General features: G+C 35.7%; 1 protein-coding gene across 3 annotated transcripts in view; it reads right to left on the bottom strand.

The window, feature by feature from the left end:
• The window catches only part of NAA15 (N-alpha-acetyltransferase 15, NatA auxiliary subunit), a 75,271-nt gene that overhangs the window by 21,841 nt on the left and 33,189 nt on the right, over positions 1-20,241 (bottom strand). For all 3 annotated transcript variants that reach the window (XM_082462148.1, XM_082462149.1, XM_082462147.1), the window contains 10 exons: positions 19,024-19,158; positions 17,637-17,790; positions 14,115-14,234; positions 12,446-12,541; positions 12,182-12,288; positions 10,109-10,181; positions 7,274-7,443; positions 5,628-5,780; positions 4,944-5,072; positions 3,626-3,839 (listed from right to left, as the gene is read on the bottom strand). In XM_082462148.1, the coding sequence (XP_082318274.1) occupies positions 3,626-3,839; positions 4,944-5,072; positions 5,628-5,780; positions 7,274-7,443; positions 10,109-10,181; positions 12,182-12,288; positions 12,446-12,541; positions 14,115-14,234; positions 17,637-17,790; positions 19,024-19,158 (1,351 nt within the window). The remainder of the gene's footprint in view (positions 1-3,625; positions 3,840-4,943; positions 5,073-5,627; positions 5,781-7,273; positions 7,444-10,108; positions 10,182-12,181; positions 12,289-12,445; positions 12,542-14,114; positions 14,235-17,636; positions 17,791-19,023; positions 19,159-20,241) is intronic.

The raw sequence follows: 20,241 nt of genomic DNA, 5'->3' as shown, positions 1-20,241 counted from the left end.
GCTATAAATATCAAGCTTTTTGGTGAACCATTAGAAGCACTGTGTCTAAAAAAAAAGGCAGCAAGCAAACTACTGTTCCTATTAATCAGCACTATTTCAGCAACCCTAACCAATGCAATAAGGCATGGGGGAAAAAGAGAGGTATAAATACTTAAACTGCTTACAGATTAATATAACGGCCTACATAGAAAAATTTTTTAAATCAACTGAAAAATCTACTAAACCTAATATCAATGTTCAATAAGGATACCAACATACAAAAGCTGTAACAATATTCATTTGGAATACTGTAATGGGAAAGGGGGACATGTAAGGAAAATGCAAAGAGTAAATCTGCTAAAGTTATAACACAACAATTACACTAAAAAGTAAATAGGAGATACATGCATTCTAGTATGCGAAGACTCAATGTTGTTTAAGATCTCCTGATCCCCAAACAGTAATCTATATGTTAAATGCAATTCAAATTAAAACTCCAAAAGAAACTTTCTGGAAGATCAATTAACTCTACAGTTCTTACATAAGCAAAAATTAACATAAACCAAGAAAAATCGAAAGACATAGTGTTAGATTAAGAAGAGAAAAACGGATAAGAAGAGAAACCCGTGTACTGATGTCAATACAACATAGTTTCACTGTGTCTTTATAGTAAGTTTTAATATATGTGAGAACAAGACACCATGCCCACAACCCACCAAAGTATTTTTTCAGAGCTTACTTCAGGATAAAAGTGGCATTTTAAAAGAGTGGGGAATATGGACAACCTATTTAATAAGTACTATTTAGGAATCAGCAGTCTTTTGTGTGGGGATAAAAAAAGCTACCCTCCACCTCACATCACATATAAAAATTATCTCAGATGATTAAACAGCCAAATGTAAAAATAACAAAGCCAATATTATAAGAAAACATAGAAGATATTTATAAATATATTTTACATTTTGAAGGAGAAAAGGCTTTCTAAGCAAGACCCAGAAGCCATAAAAGACTAAAAAACTTTGATTTCAGAAAAATTAAAGCTTTTACATAAAGAAAGACACCCCCTGTAAATAAAGGTTAAGACCTAAGTGACAGGAAGAAAATATTTGCAACACATAAATAAGGATTACAGTCCTGAGTATGTACAGAACTCCTACGAACCAAGAAGTTTCAAAATAAAACGGGCAAAAGATATGAACAGGCAATTCACATAAGAAACCTAAAGGCCACATGAAAACGTACGCAGGTGTTCCACTCTTAAAAATCTAGGAATTATAAATTAGATGTTCTCCAAAGTAACAAAAATGTAAAGGATGGACAATTTTCAGTGTTAGCAATAAAATAAAATATCAGTACACTGTTGGTGGCAATAAAAACCTTTTATGGAAGGCAATTTTATACATTTCTCATACTCTCTGACCTAGCAATTTCCACTTCTAACAATCCATAATAAAATATGTGCATAACGATGCCCTACAGGACATTTACTGTAACACTGTAAGGGGTTGGGGGGGGACCCACATGGATTCCCACATAGCCATTAAAATGACTGATGATGATATTAGCTGTGCCCAGACATGGAACAATACTATAAAAAGAAGGGGAAAAAGTATAAATTTCAGAACACTATGAATCATATCATCCCATTTATGGGCTACAAAAATAAAACGAACAAAACCACCACAAGAACTACCCTGAAAGGTGTGTGTAGAGCATGTGTGCACATAAAGCTCTGAACATGGTAACTGTGCACAAAGGAAACTGAACATTTCATAGGGATAGATAGCCCTTTGAAAGAAGATAGCCTGTGGGTAGGAGAAAAGGGAAAGGGGATTTTCACGTTTGCTAGTTATTTTTCTAAGTTGTTTCAACTTTGTATGTTAAGAGTTAATTGTGCATTATTTGCATAATTTGAAGAAGAGGTGGAAGGCAGGAAGAGTGAACAGGAAGGTAAACAGGGACTTCCCTGGGGGCGTAATGGTTAAGAATCCGCCTGCCAACGCAGGAGACACGGGTTCGAGCCCTGGTCCGGGAAGATCCCACGTGCCGCGGAGAAACTAGGCCCAAGCGCCACAACTACTGAGCCTGCGCTCTGGAGCCTGCAAGCCACAACTATTGAGCCCGCATGCCACCACTACTGAAGCTCATGTGCCTAGCGCCCGTGCTCCACAACAAGAGAAGCCACCGCAATGAGGAGCCCATGCACCGCACGGAAGAGCAGCCCCCGCTCACCGCAACGAGAGAAAGCCAGCGCGCAGCAACCAAGACCCAACGCAGCCATAAATAAATAAATAAATAAGTTTATTTATTTATTTAAAAAAAGGAAGGTAAACAAAAGAAGCCAGAGGATCACTGCTCTCAGCTTCAATTATAAATTGTCCTGTAGATTCTCATTGGCATCTTCTTGCCAGTTGAAGAAGCGACGACAGATAGATTCAAGTGAAATCTGTATAAGGGTTTCTATATGTGACCTTAGAAAGTTCTAAATTGTTCTTAGGCAACAGAAAATATAATTTAACAACAAATTAACAGAAAGATCCAAAGGTCTTTAGCAGGAGGAAGTATCGAAAGTAACCAACATAACCTCAGGAGAGGCATAAGCTCAGGACTGAAGAAAAAAAATCTGACACAGTTTTTATGTCCCAACTCCTGTAACATTTTTGCCATGAAAATGTCACAAAATATTTGGATGAACAATTAATTTTTATCTTTCTACATTCCTAGGTCACTTTTATGCTGAGATCCTTTCCCAAATAATTAACTAAGGAAGACTTCTCCTTACACATCCTGACATCTTGCTATAAAAATGGCAGGTTAAAACTGGTCAAATGGTAAATCATTGAGCAATTTTACTGGCTTAATTCTAAGCTGGGTTTTAATGTTCAAGCAATATTTACCTTTTAGTAGGTTAATTATTCATTATTACTAAAAGGAGAAATAACTAGATATACTGACGGCCAACACTAATGTGGAGTTCCAACACTAATATAAAATTAGTATAGTATTGTACTTAACAATTTATAGTATTGGGTAAACCAGATAGTAAATGTAAAGTTCATGAAATTGAACTCCTTAAAAGCTAATGATCAGTTACAAATTAAATTCTTGCTTAACTTTTGAAAGACTAAAGTAAACGGTATTTTTCTTTTGTTGCTTAGAAAAAATCACAAAACAGTCATCACCATTTTTTAAAGTATGTATAACATCGTCCCACAAGGTGCTTAATAAAAAGCTCAGGAAATGGACTTCCCTAGTGGCTAAGTGGTTAAGAATCCGCCTGCCAATGCAGGGGACACGGGTTTGAGCCCTGGTCCAGGAAGATCCCACATGCCGTGGAGCAACTAAGATCCCACATGTGCGCCACAACTACTGAGCCTGCGCTCCAGAGCCTGCAAGCCCCAACTATGAAGCCCACGCGCCTAGAGCCCATGCTCCACAACAAGAGAAGCCACCGCTATGAGAAGCCTGCGCACCTCAACGAAGAGTAGCCCCCGCTCCCTGCAACTAGAGAAAGCCTGCGTGCAACAAAGACCCAACGCAGCAAAAAAAAAAAAAAAAAAAAAAAAGTTCAGGAAAAATCTACATTACACAAAAACATAAGTACACACATACACACCACAAAAACAATAAGAACTCTTTATTATACCTGTATCAGCTTCACGTTCTTTATTCTCATCTGTAAGGGGGTTGTCGTGAAGCTTCAAATAGATCTCTATAGCAATTCTTGCTGCCTTGAAGTAAAATGGATGCTGTCGAAGTACATCTTCTAGTTTTAATAAGTCCACATATGATCTAAGGGTAATCTTCCTCATACAGTATGTATGAAAGTCAAACTGGTCATCAGTGATTTCTATAAAATGCTAACAAAATTATCTTTTTTATTACAGTGAAGTATAGCAATAGCAAAGAAACTACAAAAATGAAAGCCTTGGAATTACTTGTTTCCTAGGCATGAAAAAAATCAGTAAAATTTTAGAATATTAAAAATGACAATAATTCAATTTAAATACTTTGCATATCAAATAAGCAAATATAATTGGCCATCACCTAGCATAGTATAATGGCATACATAAGGCACTGAATTACTTGTTGAATGAAAGGAAACACAATGCTTTAAAATGTATATATTTATTCCTTCCTTAATCATACTTAAGTAAAGCTATCAGGACAAACCCAACAGAATTTATTAGCATACATAATCGTGCAGTACAGTAGATTTACATGTTAAACATTCAGTCTTTATATTTAGAACAATTTGCAAAGGATTTTAATACTGCAGTATATGGTAATTTTTCTGAGAATACAAATCTGAATTCTATGCAATGAAATGCTGGTATGTGGGAGAGAAATCAATCAGTGAGTAAGTCAAGCAACCAGAAGCTAACACATTTCAACTAAGCTCTGGGGTTCTCGACTTAATAACAGAACAAGCATGAAATTATATAAATTATTTTTATATATGAAAATCACAAAAAATGAAAGCCAACTACTAGTGATAGAAATGACTCAGAAGTGAAAAGGACTAAGAAAAGAACAAATTTATCATAACATGAGGAATTACACAGGTTACAGAAATACTGGGAAAAGGCTTCAAAGCTTGTAAGTAATATTTATCAGGGCATAAGGCACCACCAATCAACAGCTTTCTGGGATAGCTTAATGAGCTTTGTATGTATTAATGAAGAAGCAGAAACATTCAGAAATCAATGAAAACACAGCCAAGATACAAACTTTCCCTTAAGTTTCTTACAAGAATTCCGGCAGGAAGAGTAGACAATGGGGAAGTCTGCTTAATATAGTCTATATTATTTCCATTATAAAATTTGAAAAATATGAACACTGGTTTTTAGAAATCACTTACTATACATTATAAGGTGAGAGAAAAGAAAAAACTATAGGATTACCTCAAAACTTTCAATGTGTAACAAAATGAAATGAGAAACTTTTATGTATGTGGTACTTACTCTCTCAATCTCATGACATTTCTTAAGTGCTTCACCAAATTTATTCATTGCCTTATAAGCTTGGGCACATTCTGTCTGGAACCACATGCACTGCATTTCATTTAAATTCTCAACCGCTGATGTTCCTTCCTATATGAAAAGCACACATACTCAAAGACAATTTCTTATCAAATACATTATTCCACCATAGGATTTAAGAAGGAAAGATGGTCAACTGATTTGAATTCTTTCAAAATAATTTTCTAATTTTTTAAACCATTCTCAGGGTAAGAGGGAATAGTTAATATGTGAAAGAAATTAGAATTGTATTTCTAACCACTAAAAAAATATACATATATAGCCTTGTAAATGATTAATCAAAAGGTCTACATAATTGGGGATGGAAAGTAACATAAGAAACAGAACAGTAACACACGGCAGATGTTCAATTAATATTAGTTCCCTTCGCCCTTAAAAATTTCAATTGAACATACATCAATATAAATCAGAGTTTAAAAACCCACTGCACAACCATATTAAAAAAATGATGTTTTATACTAATATTGATTTCAGTTTTTTCTGATAAGGCAACTTAATTAAAATCCTGTCTTGATATTAAAAATATCAGATGTAAACTTTGAAAAATAAACAAGGTATACAAGTATGAACTATTTATTCACAAGCAAGAAAACTAGCTGTACAAACCCTTGTAAACTTCGAGCACATTTCTTCAGCCTCTTTTATCAGATTGGCTTTTAGCATGTATTTTGCACACTTGGAGTTGATAAATCTGTCTGCTGTGTCCAAGGCCTGGGCCTCATCCATCCACCTCGCAGCTTCTTTAATATTCCCAGCATGCTAATAATAACAGGGTACAAAAGCAAAATAAACCAGTCAGAGTATGCTAATTTTACTATGCAAGTAATTAGTTTCCTGTTCATAAATAACTAAAACACAAATGGAAGAAACAGTAATCTTCTGTCTCTTACGACCCTAATCAATGTAGATGCATACATTCTACAGAAATATAAGTTCTGATACCTTTCTGGAGATGTAGAATATAAGCTCTCTGATAGTAAAGATTTGTTTTAAAAATTTTGTCTACTGTTATAACCTCATTGACTACACACTACAACAGTGCCTGGCACATAGTGAATACTCAAAAATAATTGTTGAATCAAAGAATAAATAATAATCAAAATCTTTAAGCCAGAACAACATAATTTAATGTAAAGGTCATAAAAGGCAAAAGGATGGTCAAATCTCTACTCCACAAGAACCATGGAAACATTACATTAGGACCACTGGCGGACATTCCACAATGAGCCTCATTCTACTTCATCTAACTAGTCCATTCGGCAAGGTCACAAAACTAATGAGTCTTACTTGGCCTTAAAAAAGTGCTTTTAAAACATTACTTGGGGGACTTCCTGGTGGTGCAGTGGTTAAGAATCCAACTGCCAATGCAGGGGACACGGGTTCGAGCCCTGGTCTGGGAAGATCCCACATGCCGCGGAGCAACTAAGCCTGTGTACCACAACTACCAAGCCTGCGCTCTAGAGCCCGCGAGCCACAACTACTGAGCCCGCACGCCTAGAGCCCGTGCTCCACAGCAAGAGAAGCCACCGCAATGAGAATCCTGCACACCGCAACGAAGAGTAGCCCCCACTCGCCGCAACTACAGAAAGCCTGCGCGCAGCAACGAAGACCCAACGCAGCCAAAAATAAATTAATTAATTAATTTTAAAAAAATTACTTAATTTCATAATTTTTTGGTAAATGAATTATTGGTTTACAATCTCTTCCCCAAGAGCTTTTATTACTAAATTGTATTTGTATTAAGATAGTAAAGCAGTAACTTTATTTTAAGATGATTTTTCTCAAGCAAGACCCAGAAGTTGAAGAGGCAAAGAGGTAATATGTAGAATTCATAGTAGACATCTTCAGTTTCGTTTTAAGATTACCAGATACTGATATATATGAGCTTACTGAAATGTTAATAGAAACAAACATTTCACAGCAAATGTAATTATTTTTTATTATCTATAGCCTTGCTACTTAAAACCAAGAAAATAACCAGATACATGTATGAACAACCATATATATGAATGACCATATGTATATATGTATACTTGTGTTTGTACATAAACTGATACACATGGGTGAGCAAATGAGCATGACCATGACAAGTCTCAAAGTAATCAGACTGAGAAATGTTACTATATCTGTTGCTCCATGTTTTGCGAGCTATCAAATACGCCATTTCTCTTACCGCATTCAGACTCTATAGCATGTGTTTTCTTAATCTGTGTCTCACTGCGTCGTAAGAAAAGAGGAGAAAAGATTTTTACCTTATAGATTTTAGCTTTCACAAGAAAGAGTTCTATCAACGTGGGTGTACTTTCAATAGCGGTATTTATGTACCCCAGAGCAACAGACGGCTGCCCAGTTCTGTCGTAGTGCTGTGCCAAGTAGTACTGGACCCAAAGTAACGTGGTCGGCGGTTCTTCCTTCCCATCGTCTTTGAAAAGTGGGGGGGCGGGGGAGGAAAGAAAGCAAGCTTAGTCATTAGAGATATTAGTAACAGACTAGCCACCTCAAAGTGGCTCTATCTTTATTAACAAGGGAAGCAGCTCAAACCATGTGATTTATGCATCTGGTTATGCAACTAGCTCTAACCCTACAAAATCTTTGGAAGGGACCACGCTTTCTGCTCTGTATCATTATAGCTCCTAGCACAATGTCCTGCATAGTAACAACTTCATATAGTAAACATGGCAGATGAATGAGATCAAAGCTATAACAAATTGCCTAAAAAGAAAACTGAGGGGAGCGAGGGGGAGGGGAGGGTTTGGGGTGGGGGGAGAAGACATGACAAGCTGTACTAGAACTATGAGTATACTGGTCAGGATGTTATGTATGAGGGTAAAAAAAAAAAAAATAAAGAGAAAATTTCCATTAATGTGATGGTAAAAAAAGAAAAAGAAAAAAGAAAGGCATGACTGCTTAATTGGGTTTCTAGCTAATGTACCAAACTATACATAAATATACTTGTGATGTGGTTACTTTGAATTTTGGTGATTATAAGACTCTTAATATATTTTAATATTATTCTGAATATGCAACAATGCATAATTTAGGTTAAATAAAAATTATACCCAGAAAATGAGATGAGTAAAAATACTTATTCTGTATTTTAGTTCATAATTTTATTTTTTATATACTCACAAGAAAGTGTGTAAGTTAAATATACAACCCACACATTAAAAAATGATTTTTTAATACAAATTTCTAAAATCTAAGAACTGTTATTCGCTTTCAAAGAAAGCAACAGAGTGCTTATTTTTATCCTAGTAGAAGTAGGATGGCTCAGTGGACAAACAATAGGAGTGGAACTCACCAACTCCCGTTCTGATAGATCTGCAACTAAAGTGCTGCATATTCTTGGGCATGTCATTGAACCTCTTCCACATTTGTAAAATATGTAGGAAAATGCTGATAATCAAAGGAACATCATGATGATTAACCAATGAAACCATGGTAACGCCTTCTAAAAAGTACTATTTAAATTCATCTGAGACCTAGAAACAGTGATCAACTCAATAGCAATAAGCACCCCAGGTCCCATACTGGGCTTTCCCACTGTAGGAAACAGGGCTCCTTGGGAAAAACAACTGATTACATGTCTGCTGTGGGCAATATACAAGATGAGCTAGAATATTTTGTCATACCAAACTGCAAGGAAGCTATCAATTACTATCCTAGTATGTGAAGGCTTGAACCATTTGAAACTGCAAATATGTTTAAAGTCATGAATTCATAATAATACCTTTAAAACATGTATTGGCCATCTTTGAAGAATGCTACTAAACCAATTCATTATTTTGAAAACTGGTAAAGAACAAAAAAGTAGGCTAGGCAGGGGAGAAAAAGCAGCATTTATCTTGCTTTTTCTATACAAACTGAAATACTGCATAAGCAGATAACAGATAGTATCTCTTTTTAAGATAATAAAAAATGAATGGTAGAATATCACTAGCTTATAATTCTTAACAGTTCTTAACATATGAAACAAATACTTCATGCCTCCTGATCAAAGAACACACCACCATCTTGAAATAATCTTGCTCATCCCTTTGTCTTTAAAACAAAAAGGAAAAAAAAAAAATCAAATCAAATCTCATCAAACCTGCAGTCAGACCTTTCCATTAGAAGTTTCTGTAATGATGGAAATGTTCTGGATCTGCCCTGTCTAATAGGGTAGGCATTAGATTTGCATTAGCTATTGAGCAGCACTTGAAATGTGGCTAGTGTAACTAATTAAATTTTTTATTTAACTAAAAAAATTTTAATAGCCCCATGTGGCTAATGGCTACCATACTAGACAGCACAACTCTGCATCCAACTACCAATTTATAACAAATCCAGAGGACAGAGAAATAACATGTTAAGCAACACCATATGGGTATATTCAGCAAAATCTATACTATAGAAAAACTCAAGGAAAAAAAACTAACTTCTTTAATAAATAAATTGCAGGAAGAAGAGAAGATAGAGGGAAAACCTACAGGTTTATAAAAAAGGGTTAAGAGACATATCAAACAAACTCAAAGTATAGATTTCACCTGTATCTTCATTCAAACAAACTTCAAAAACAAAGAGAAAAAATGCTATTTCCAAGATACCTGGAAATGTAAGCATGGACTTTTTTCTTTGATATTAAGAAAGTATTAATGTTCAAGTATGGTGATGCTATTATGGTTATAATCTTTAGAATACTGAAATATTCATGGATGAAATGATGTGATGTTTGGGATCTGTCTTAGAATAACATGGGAGTAAGGGAAGTAGGTAAGAATACAGATGAAATAAGTTTGGCCATGAGGTAAGAACTACTGAAGTTGAGTGGCGGGTAAATGGAGTGTCATCATACTATTACAGCTAGTTTTGCAGGTGTTTTAAATTTTACATAAAATTTTCTTCAATAAGCTACTGTTATTATCTTCTTACCAATGTACATTTCACACAATGTGTACATTAATGCACCTTCATCTTAAAGGGAAAAAAAGTTTAAATATACTAAGCTTACTGACTAAATAATGAACAATACTGACCTTCTGGTCAAGAATTTCGCAACATATTAAGTTTTTCAAGATTTTTTTAAAACATAAAACTTGAGCACTTACCACTGGGGTTAAATAACCGGCAGCTTTTTAGAGATGTTTCATAACCTACTACTAATTCTTCTATGATTGCCACCTAGAGTACAAACACACAAGCACACTTTAATAAAAAAAAATAAATATATAGTTACTATGCTTGTGCAAAATGTGTTATTTACTACTAGAGGGCTAAATAAACATTCCGATTCCCCCCTCCACCTATCTCTCTCTCTCCCCTTCTCATACACACACGCACACCTTTTTATAAATCTCTTAACCTATGGATAAAAATTTAAAACCATACATTTATGAAGGTGTGTTTTAAGGCAAAACTTTCCAAAAAACTTACTGGCAACTCCTTTCCCTGCTATAAAATAAAGCATCAAGCTGAACTAGAAATCAGGAAAAGGTTGGACAGAAAGAGGTAATGTTAGGGATGATTTTTATCTTGGTTCATTTTTACCTCAATTCACATAAATAACACTCACAGTTAACATTTGCACTTCAGGAATCAAGAATTAAATACTGTGTAAAAAGAGAAATTCCGCAAGCATATGACAGCATCCACTCTCAATTTCATCACCAAGGGGAAAGCATCAGTAGAACAGAAGCAGGGCGCCAAGGGTGGGTTTCTGAGATCCAGGAGAGTGAGTGGCCGTCCCAGTTCTGGTCTCTCCTGAGTCATGACTGTACTACTTACTCCTGGCTTCGTAAGAGATCTGTGAATACTTTTAATTTATTAATTCCCTTCTTTGCTTAATCCATCTATAATGAATTTGTTACTACAGAAGCTCTCTTAAATGACCTCAACTTAACTGACTCAACAGGTTAACACCAGCTCTCTCCATCCCCTCAGAAAACTGTGAGGACTGAATGGCCACAGCTAGGTTATTCTGGTGCACCCATGTTCTTCTCCCACAAGGTGAGCTACATGCCTACTAAGAGGTTTATTTTCCCAAACCTGTTTGAATTAGTTGCATTCATTATCATCACTGCAGAATTTAATTCAATATTATGTAAACTTAAGAAATGAGAACAAAAAGAAAGAACTGCTTCTATTAAGTCGAATACCATGGAAAGACTCAAAGATAAATTAGACATTTTTTACCAATTTAGGTTTAAAAAGACAACCATAAAGGGAAAAGTCATAACAACATATATGATTCTACAATCAAGACTGCTTCACAAGCATCACGTTCTCACTGTACCAAAACTAGAAGTAAAATACCATATTCTATCAATGTGATTTAATCAAGGGGGAAAAAAGGTGAAACAGTCATCAATAAAGCCCACCATATCTTGGACCTCTCAACAAAAGACTGGCAGATAAGTGCCCTTTATATGCTTTAGGTTTAAATGTTTAGCACATTTAATCTGTCCCACCTTTAAGGTGTTTTTTTTAAACCCAGCCAACATGTCTGATGCCACTGTACTTATAAACAAAATAATCTAAATTAAGATTAAAACACCCTTGGGACTTCCCTGGTGGTCCAATGGTTAAGAATCCATGCTTCCACTGCAGGGGGCGTGGGTTCGATCCCTGGTTAGGGAACCAAGATATCGCATGCCATGCAGTGCGGCCAAAGAAAAAAAGATTAAACACCCTTTAACGAGCGTTTTGAATATTGTAATACATAGCTGAAAGAGTAAGCTAACTTACTGGGACAGCAAACAAACTCCTCTGACAGAATTTTTTTTCTACCAAATAAAAAGGAGAAAGATTACTAAGCTTCAACTTAGTTCAAAAAAAAAAAAAAAAAATCACTTCTGGCTTTCACCATGAGCAGGAATTAGAGAAAATACTGAAGAAATCACTACCTTACCAAATTTTCATCCCTGTACCGACTCATTAAAAAGTACACATCAGAAACAAAAGACAGAACAAATAAGCAGTAATTTATTCAGCTAAATAGAGCAGAGGATGAGAAGGAAATAAGAGGCACAGAAGCATTTAAACTGCAAGCTAGGAAGACTGTTAGCAGATTCACAATGTGTATACTATGTGCACAGGTAGCCAAGATCAATTATTCCAAATACTGAGCAAAGAAATGATAGTCAAAACACAAAACCAAACCAAACCATTGTATTTTGCTTTACCTTTTCTTTATCTTTGTATAGAGACCTCAAAGTATTGAAGACTGGTGGACAACCCTTGCTGAAGTTCATCCTTAGGAACTTATCCAAACATTCTTTAAATTTCTCACCTTGGAAGAAAAAACTCCTGTTGACTTACATGTACCCAGACAACTCTAAAAATGCATACATTAAAATCTTAACATGCATACTCATATATTTAAAACCAAGGAAAGATACTGTATATCATAACACCATTTTCATTCCTTCACAGTTATTCTCACTTACCAGATAAGAAGTTTAATGGCAGTCTTCTTGGCACCAATCCCCTGGGATACTTAGTCCAGGCCTCCTCATAAATTTTTAGTCGTTCTAACATATTAGCTGCAAACCAAAAAAAAAAATTTTTTTCATATGTAATTAAAACATATATTTTTCTAGAAAATTACAAATTTCTGAAAATATATAAAAATTACCATATTAAACAGAAAATTTGAACATGGGAAAAATTATTCATAATCTAACCACCTAAATATATCAATAATCATTTTAGAATACTTCTAATATTTTCATATTTTAACCTATAATCATATAAAATACATAATTTTCCTTATCCTGCTCTGCTTTAGGTGGCCTTTCAAAATCTGCCTGCTCTACTGTAGTTCCAAGAAAGGCTCGGTTATTATGTTTCCACCTATGGCTTCTCCAGTATTCTCTTCAGCCTCTCCTCTAACTCCTCTCCTTTGATTTATCTTGGAGCTTCTGGATTTATCCTCTATCTTCCATTTCTCCATAATTCTTTTATATTTTCTTTTACTCTCAGGTAAGAACTTTCCTTGTTCAATCTTTCACTTCACTAATTTTCCTCAGTTGTGGCCCCTCTTATATTTAACCTATTAAGATTTTCATGTCACATCAAGAAGTAGGTTTTTCATTTCCCAGATTCCTAACAAGCACTTTCTCTTAACTATGCATACTTCATTGCCTCTCTTCATCTTAGGCTTCTCTATGATCTCTACTCTCCCTTTGGCTGGCACTGACGATTACCTTTCCAATGCTGGTGTTACTACAGAGGATGACATTCTTTGTACAAGGTTTCTCTCACATTTATACCAGGAATAGTTCACTATCAGTCTTGTGGGAAACTTCGCTTCAAATTAGATCATCCTGGCTAAAGACTCTGCCTTTTTGTAGATGACACGTTTCTGGGCTTGTCCTCACAAGTAGGTCCTATTCATGGGAGAGAATGGTTGGGGAGAAGAGTGTCTCTGGACCAAGTTTATCCGAGTCCTTCTTGCCGCATAGGAAACAGTGCTTCCCTTTCAGCTTGGCAACATTCACTTGCCCCTGGCAGGCCACTCTGCTATAGCCACAGGTTATCACAGAAGTCTCTCTTTTGGGGAGACATCTCCATTTCTACATTTCCCTTTCATGTTTCTGATGCTGCTATGCATCTGTAAATTTTTCAAACTTGTTTCTAAAATTCTTTTCACAACTCTTTCTTTGAACTTGTAGTAGAAGAGAAGTTTCAGAAAACGCTTAGTCTACCATATTAAATGGAAGTTCACAAATGTACTTCTATATTCAGATTTTGAACCAATTCTTTTTTTTAATTAGTTTTTCTCCTGTTAAACTTTCTCTTTTTAAAATATTTATTTATTTATTTAGGCTGTGCCAGGTCTTGGTTGAGGCACACGGGATCTTCGTTGAGGCATGTTTAGTTGTGGCATGCGGACTTCTTAGTTGTGGCATGCATGTAGGATCTAGTTCCCCGAACAGGGATTGAACCCGGGCCCCCTGCATTGGGAGCGCAGAGTCTTACCCACTGGACCAGCAAGGAAGTCCCTGAACCAAGTCTTAACCAGTTCTTCTAGTTATGATTTTCACTGAGTTAACACAATATATATTAACAAAAGAAGCAATTAAAACTTAGAGAGTAAGTTTTAACCAATGCTACCTGGCTTGAGTGCCTTTTCCAAGCCTTTGTAATAGGCCCAGTTTTCAGGATTTCTCTCTTGTAATCCTCTGTAAACATCAGCTGCATCTCCCAAACGACATAATTGCAACAGAAGTTCCCCTGATAAAAAACAAATTAAATTAAGTATCTTCTGGTTGTAACTTTAAGTATTCCTCAAACTTTCTCTTAAAACCTCTTCAATATTGGGAAGTGGGTAGATTTGGTATCCTCCTGAGTTCTCAATTCCCTTCAACAAGACTATTTACCATGTTACTTTACTGTCCCTCCTTTTTGCAAGTTCATGTGTAGAAATGTCATCCTCTTCACATCCTCAATTTATTCAGGTATTTTTCTAACTCCAGGCTACTCTCTCAAGGTCACTGAACACAGTCACCAAGCCATCATCTACTACTCAAGTATTCCTGACAACATATGGACAATTTCAAAATCCAAATTAATGCCCCAATCCAATACCCTAACCTTATGATGCCCTAATCAACTAGGAAACGATTGTGCTTTAGCAGCCCATAAGCATGGCCACATTGTCTCTCTTCCCACTACTGTTTTTTCTCTCTTCCAACTACCAAATATGCATCTTGCTTTAAGCTTAACTATCTTGACTTTCTTCTTCTTGTCTCACTAATCCTACCCTCCAACCCTAGAGGAAAACCGTTCCCTTTTCTCCATGCCTTTCAGCAACCTGTAGGCTCACTGCTTATCTTCTCTGGGTTGCATGACCAATCTCATCCCTGAATGACACTAGCAGCCCCAAATATGAAAACTAATCTCACAACCTAGGCTCCCTCATTTACCAATTTTAAGGCCTGGACCATCCCGATTGCTTGCTTGCGGTACACCTTCTCATAAAAGAAGTCAGCAGATGAATGGACTGAGGCACTGGTTTCACTAGACATATATGAGCTCCAAACTCACACAGGCCTCAAACACTGCTCAGGAATCCTTTTCCCTACCTTAATGGGCTCCCATTCACCAAAGGTATTAGTTTCAAACCAGGACTTCACCCTTGCACCCTTTCTATTATCAGATAATAAAAATGAACACTTACTGAAAGTGAAAGTGACTTTCAAATGTTTCACTTGCATTACTTAATTCAATTCTCAAAGCTCTATGAGATAGGTTACTATTATTTGTGTCATTTTAAAGCAGAGAACATAAGTAAACTTGTCAAGGGTCTTTCAGACAGTTAACTGTTAAGAGTCAGGATTTGAACCCAAGCAATTTGGCTAAATGAGCCCATATTCTTAATGTTTATACATACCCTCAGTGGTTCTCAACCAGGTGCATTTTTGCCATCCATGAGACATTTAGCAATATCTGGAGACATTTTTGGCGTCACAGTAAGGGGAGCGGGTGCTATGGTATCTGATAGGTAGAAGCTACCAATGCTGCTAAACATTACACAGCATACAGGAGACCTCCACCTCCAACACCTCGGTCCCAAAATGTCAACAGCACCAAAGTTAACGGTCAGATCTACACTAACCAAAAGCCTACTTCACCAAAAACATAAATAATATTTTGCTACTTTTCTCCCCTACGCTACACCCATCCACATTTCCTTCCCTTCATCTTCATCCACCTTTCCCTTGTAGAAGAAACCGATGGTATAAGAATTAACAATGAAACTTTCTGCCTAACTATGCCCACTCACCCACGCCAGGAAATTCCTAAATTATCCTGACTACCCACCACTAACATCAATGCCTTTTATTACTGGAATATCCAACGATTGATGATTCTACTCTTAGTTCCCTTCTATTCTCTTTATATACCCTGTCCCCAATACCTGATTCACTGGAGATATCAAAACATATTTTGTGGAACGAACTGATGGCTCTGTTTCCTATTTCACTGAGAAAATGGAAGCAACGAGAAGAGAACTCCCAAATACCCACTACATCGACACACCTACTTGCCCATACACTCTACCATCTCTCATTACTGTGGATGAACTATTCATTTTGCTATCTAAGCCCAACCTTTCAACTTTTCCACTAGATCACATACCCTCTACTGTACTGCATATTCTGTCTCATTATCCAGTGAGCATAAGCAAATGCTGTAAAAACTTCTTTTGATCTTATAACCCATTCCGTCCACCACTACCCTATAGGTGTTTCCTATACAGCAAAACTACTTGTATGCATCATTTATGCATGCTATCTTCAATTCCTCTACTTAAATCTCATTTAAATCTACTTGATTTGTTTGGGCTTTTACTACCCTCCTTCCAAATGTTCAGAACGTTTTTCTGTTAAGGTCATCAGTAACTTCCAAATTGCTAAATCCGTGGGTCAATTCTGAGTCCTCAGCTTGAGCTGTCATTCTTCCTCACTAATAAAGTTATAAAAATAATAAAACAAAACAATGTACTTAAGAGTATTTTGAACAATGTCACATATTTCCGTAAAGAAACTGAGGCTCAAGTCTTGCCCCTCATCATTTAGCTGGTTAGTAGCCAATGAAGGAACTCAAACTAGTTTTTTCAACCTCATGATCTTTCCAATAAGTCAGAAACCTCCTCCTTTATAACTAACAGACTGCTAAGGGATGATCAACTCAAGTGCGAGAGGGCTGTCTTGGACCTACAGCTCACAAATGAGCTCCAGGCGCCTGAGACTTCCATTCTTTTCTTGCCAGCAGCACTATCCTCTGCTGAAAATTTCATCAAGCAAATGGTGGCTATACCCACTCTGCACACAGATACCACACTTTCTAGTATTCAACTTCAAGGGAAGCCAAAGAAATCTGAAACCAACAAACTTCAGTCGCCTGGTCTCACAAAGGTAAAGGAATATTTCAGATGGCAATTCTTAGAAAGTATTCATATTCTCAATTACTTGTTATTTTTCTTTCACTTTCCATAATCAGTTCCTCAACTTTTAAAACTACAAAGACTCCTTCTTCTCAACCCTCTAATAAACGGCAGAACTGGAGATCTTTATTTAAGGATCTACCCATCCTCCTACCCTAATCCACACATATAAACCCGAATCTCTGGTTTCAATTCAAGTTCTGTGTTCAGAGAGACATTCAGATAAACCATAAAGAACCCTAGGAATGTCCCAGAAGCACTTTAGTAAAGACTGATTTATCAATATATATTGCTGACAATAAAGAAATGTGTTGTACACATTCAGTTTCACCAATAAGCAGTTTCTAAGAAAATCCTCTGTCTTATAAAATTGAGCAATTGCCTCCAGTGTCTTAATCAACTCTAAGTATCTTTGATCTGAAAATACTGTAAAGAGAAAATATTGTACTGAGTCACTTCATTCAATGATTTATTGTTCACAATTTTTTTTCCTGTAACAATATCCATTGTTTGAATGTGTATTTTCCCACATTACAAATTATTCAAAGTGCATGAGTAAGAAATAGATTTTGACATCAAATCAAGAAGTTGTGTTATATGCAACTATCAGTAGCAACTAGATTTTTCAGTTTTGCTCTTTGTCATAATTAAATACCGGAATAAATTACACTCTTTAAAAAAAATACCTTTGGTTTCTTCTACAGCAAGTTTATCACAAATCTGCTTTTCATAGGTACAAAGATGTTCCAGAGCTTCTCTATAGAGACCTGCTTCCCGAAGAACTTGATTCTGATATAAAAGGAGTTCACTATATTCATAATCCACTTTATCAGGGGATGTCTATATATGGATATAAGGAATACTAACAGTAAGAATTTTGTTTTCATATTAGAAAATTGTTCACACACTCAAATACATACAAGAAGTCAAAGGATAATATATGATGGACAAAATTCATTTTTTTAAAATTCCTAAATATCTTTCTAGGGAGCAACTAAGTAAATAATGTCAATATTAACTTATAACCCACTGAATAAAATAATCCATTAAGTCCTTACATATAATAAATAAATAGGGGAGAAAGGAAAGCTCTTGCTTAAGAATAGAATGTCAAATAAATCTAGAAGGAACAAGACAGAAAAATCACCCTTTTGAAACTATCATAGGAACAGTAGATTCAGGCAAGAATCATAATCAATGAATGCTAAAACTAGTGGTGAAAAGTTTGATGAAGAACAGACTATCCATAAAGTCTCAAATTGTTTATTAAATACAAAGAGAAAAAAACAACAAGTTTATAGTGAAGAAACCTGGCAGACACCACCTTAACCAAGTAATCAAATGGAACAGACACCACGTGACTCAATGTGGTGAACTAAGAAGGGCTTGAAATCACTTCTGTAGTTTCCTGCCAAAAATGCATAACAATATCTAATAATGAGGAAACATCAAATAAATCCAAATTGATGGACATTCTATGAAAGTACTGCCATGACTCTTCAAAACTACCAATGTCATGAAATACAAAGAAAGTCTTTGAAACTTCCAGATTAAAAGAGACTGAAGAGAAATGACAACTAAATGTAAGTTATGATTCTAAACTGGATCCTGAAATGGAAAAAAAAAGTCCTGGAAAGGATATAAACAGGTTGATTAGTAAATTTTGAATATGCGTTGTGGATTAGATAATAACAGTCTATCAATGTTAAATTTCCTAATTTTTTGATAATCTATACAGCAGTATCTATAGATTTGACAACTATAAAGTTATTCTTAGGAAATACCACACCGAAGCACTTAGGAGTAAAAGAGCATGGTATCTACAATTACTCTCAAATGTTTCAGGAAAAAAATTAAATAGCTAAATAAATATAGAGACTGTAAGTAAATGTATCAAATATTAACAATTAGTTAATGTGAGTGAACTTCTATATGGAGTTCTTTGTACTCTTCTTGCAACTTTTCTGTAAGTTTGAAACTATTTCAAATAAAAAGTAAGGCTATATACACTTCTCTCTTTGAGTTATATTAAGAATAAGACCTAGTTTACTAGGTATGACTTCTGGTTGTTACCTGTTGTGTTTTCCTAAATTCTTCTAAAATCTTTGCTGCCATTTCATAATCTTCTAATAAATGGTAAGCAATAGCATAACCAATCCACGATGCTCTCTGTGCAGGTCGAAGCTGAAGTAATTGATATCTCGTTTCCTTTAAGAGGGGGAAAAAAACACGTCTTAGTTTTACAATGAAAGTAAATGCTTCTTAAAAAGATCATGTTCATTTACCCCACAACACTGAGCAATCTATAACACAAGGATGAAAATCATAACAGAAAATAGTTTCAAACATCCACATTGTGTAGCTTTACAGAAGCAAAAACGTATTTCTTAAGAAGCACAATGAAGCTTCCAAGATAATCTTGTAATTTTTTAAAAGGTTAAGACATGGTACCCTTTATTACTTACTGATCTACTTACTCTAAGAAAAGAGGACATGGGGAGGGGGAAGGGTAAGCTGGGACGAAGTGAGAGAGTGGCATGGACATATAAACACTACCAAATGTAAAATAGATAGCTAGTGGGAAGCAGCTGCATAGCACAGGGAGATCAGCTCGGTGCCTTGTGACCACCTAGAGGGGTGGGATAGGGAGGGTGGGAGGGAGACTCAAGAGGGAGGAGATATGGGGATACATGTATATGTATAGCTGATTCACTCTGTCATACAGCAGAAGCTAACACACCACTGTGAAGCAATTACATTCCAATAAAGATGTTAAAAAAACCCCAAAACTATGGGATGCAGCAAAAGCAGTTCTAAGAGGGAATTTTAGAGCAATACAAGCCTACCTCAAGAAACAAGAAAGATCTCAAATAAACAATCTAACCTTACACCTAAAGGAACTAGAGAAAGAAGAACAAACAAAACCCAAAGTTAGCAGAAGGAAAGAAATGATAAAGATCAGAGCGGAAATAAATGAAATAGAAACAAAGAAAACAACAGCAAAGATCAATACAACTAAAAGCTGGTTCTTTGAGAAGATAAACAAAATTGATAAACCATTAGCCAGACTCATCAAGAAGAAGAGGGAGAGGACTCAAATCAATAAAATTAGAAATGAAAAAGGAGAAGTTACAACAGACACTGCAGAAATACAAAGCATCCTAAGAGACTACTACAAGCAACTCTATGCCAACAAAATGGACAACCTGGAAGAAATGGACAAATTCTTAGAAAGGTATAACCATCCAAGACTGAACCAGGAAGAAATAGAAAATATGAACAGACCAATTA

This window comes from Balaenoptera physalus (assembly GCF_965194825.1).
Source record: "Balaenoptera physalus genome assembly, chromosome: 5".
Lineage (NCBI taxonomy): Eukaryota > Metazoa > Chordata > Mammalia > Artiodactyla > Balaenopteridae > Balaenoptera > Balaenoptera physalus.
This window is presented reverse-complemented; position numbering and strand designations above follow the sequence as displayed.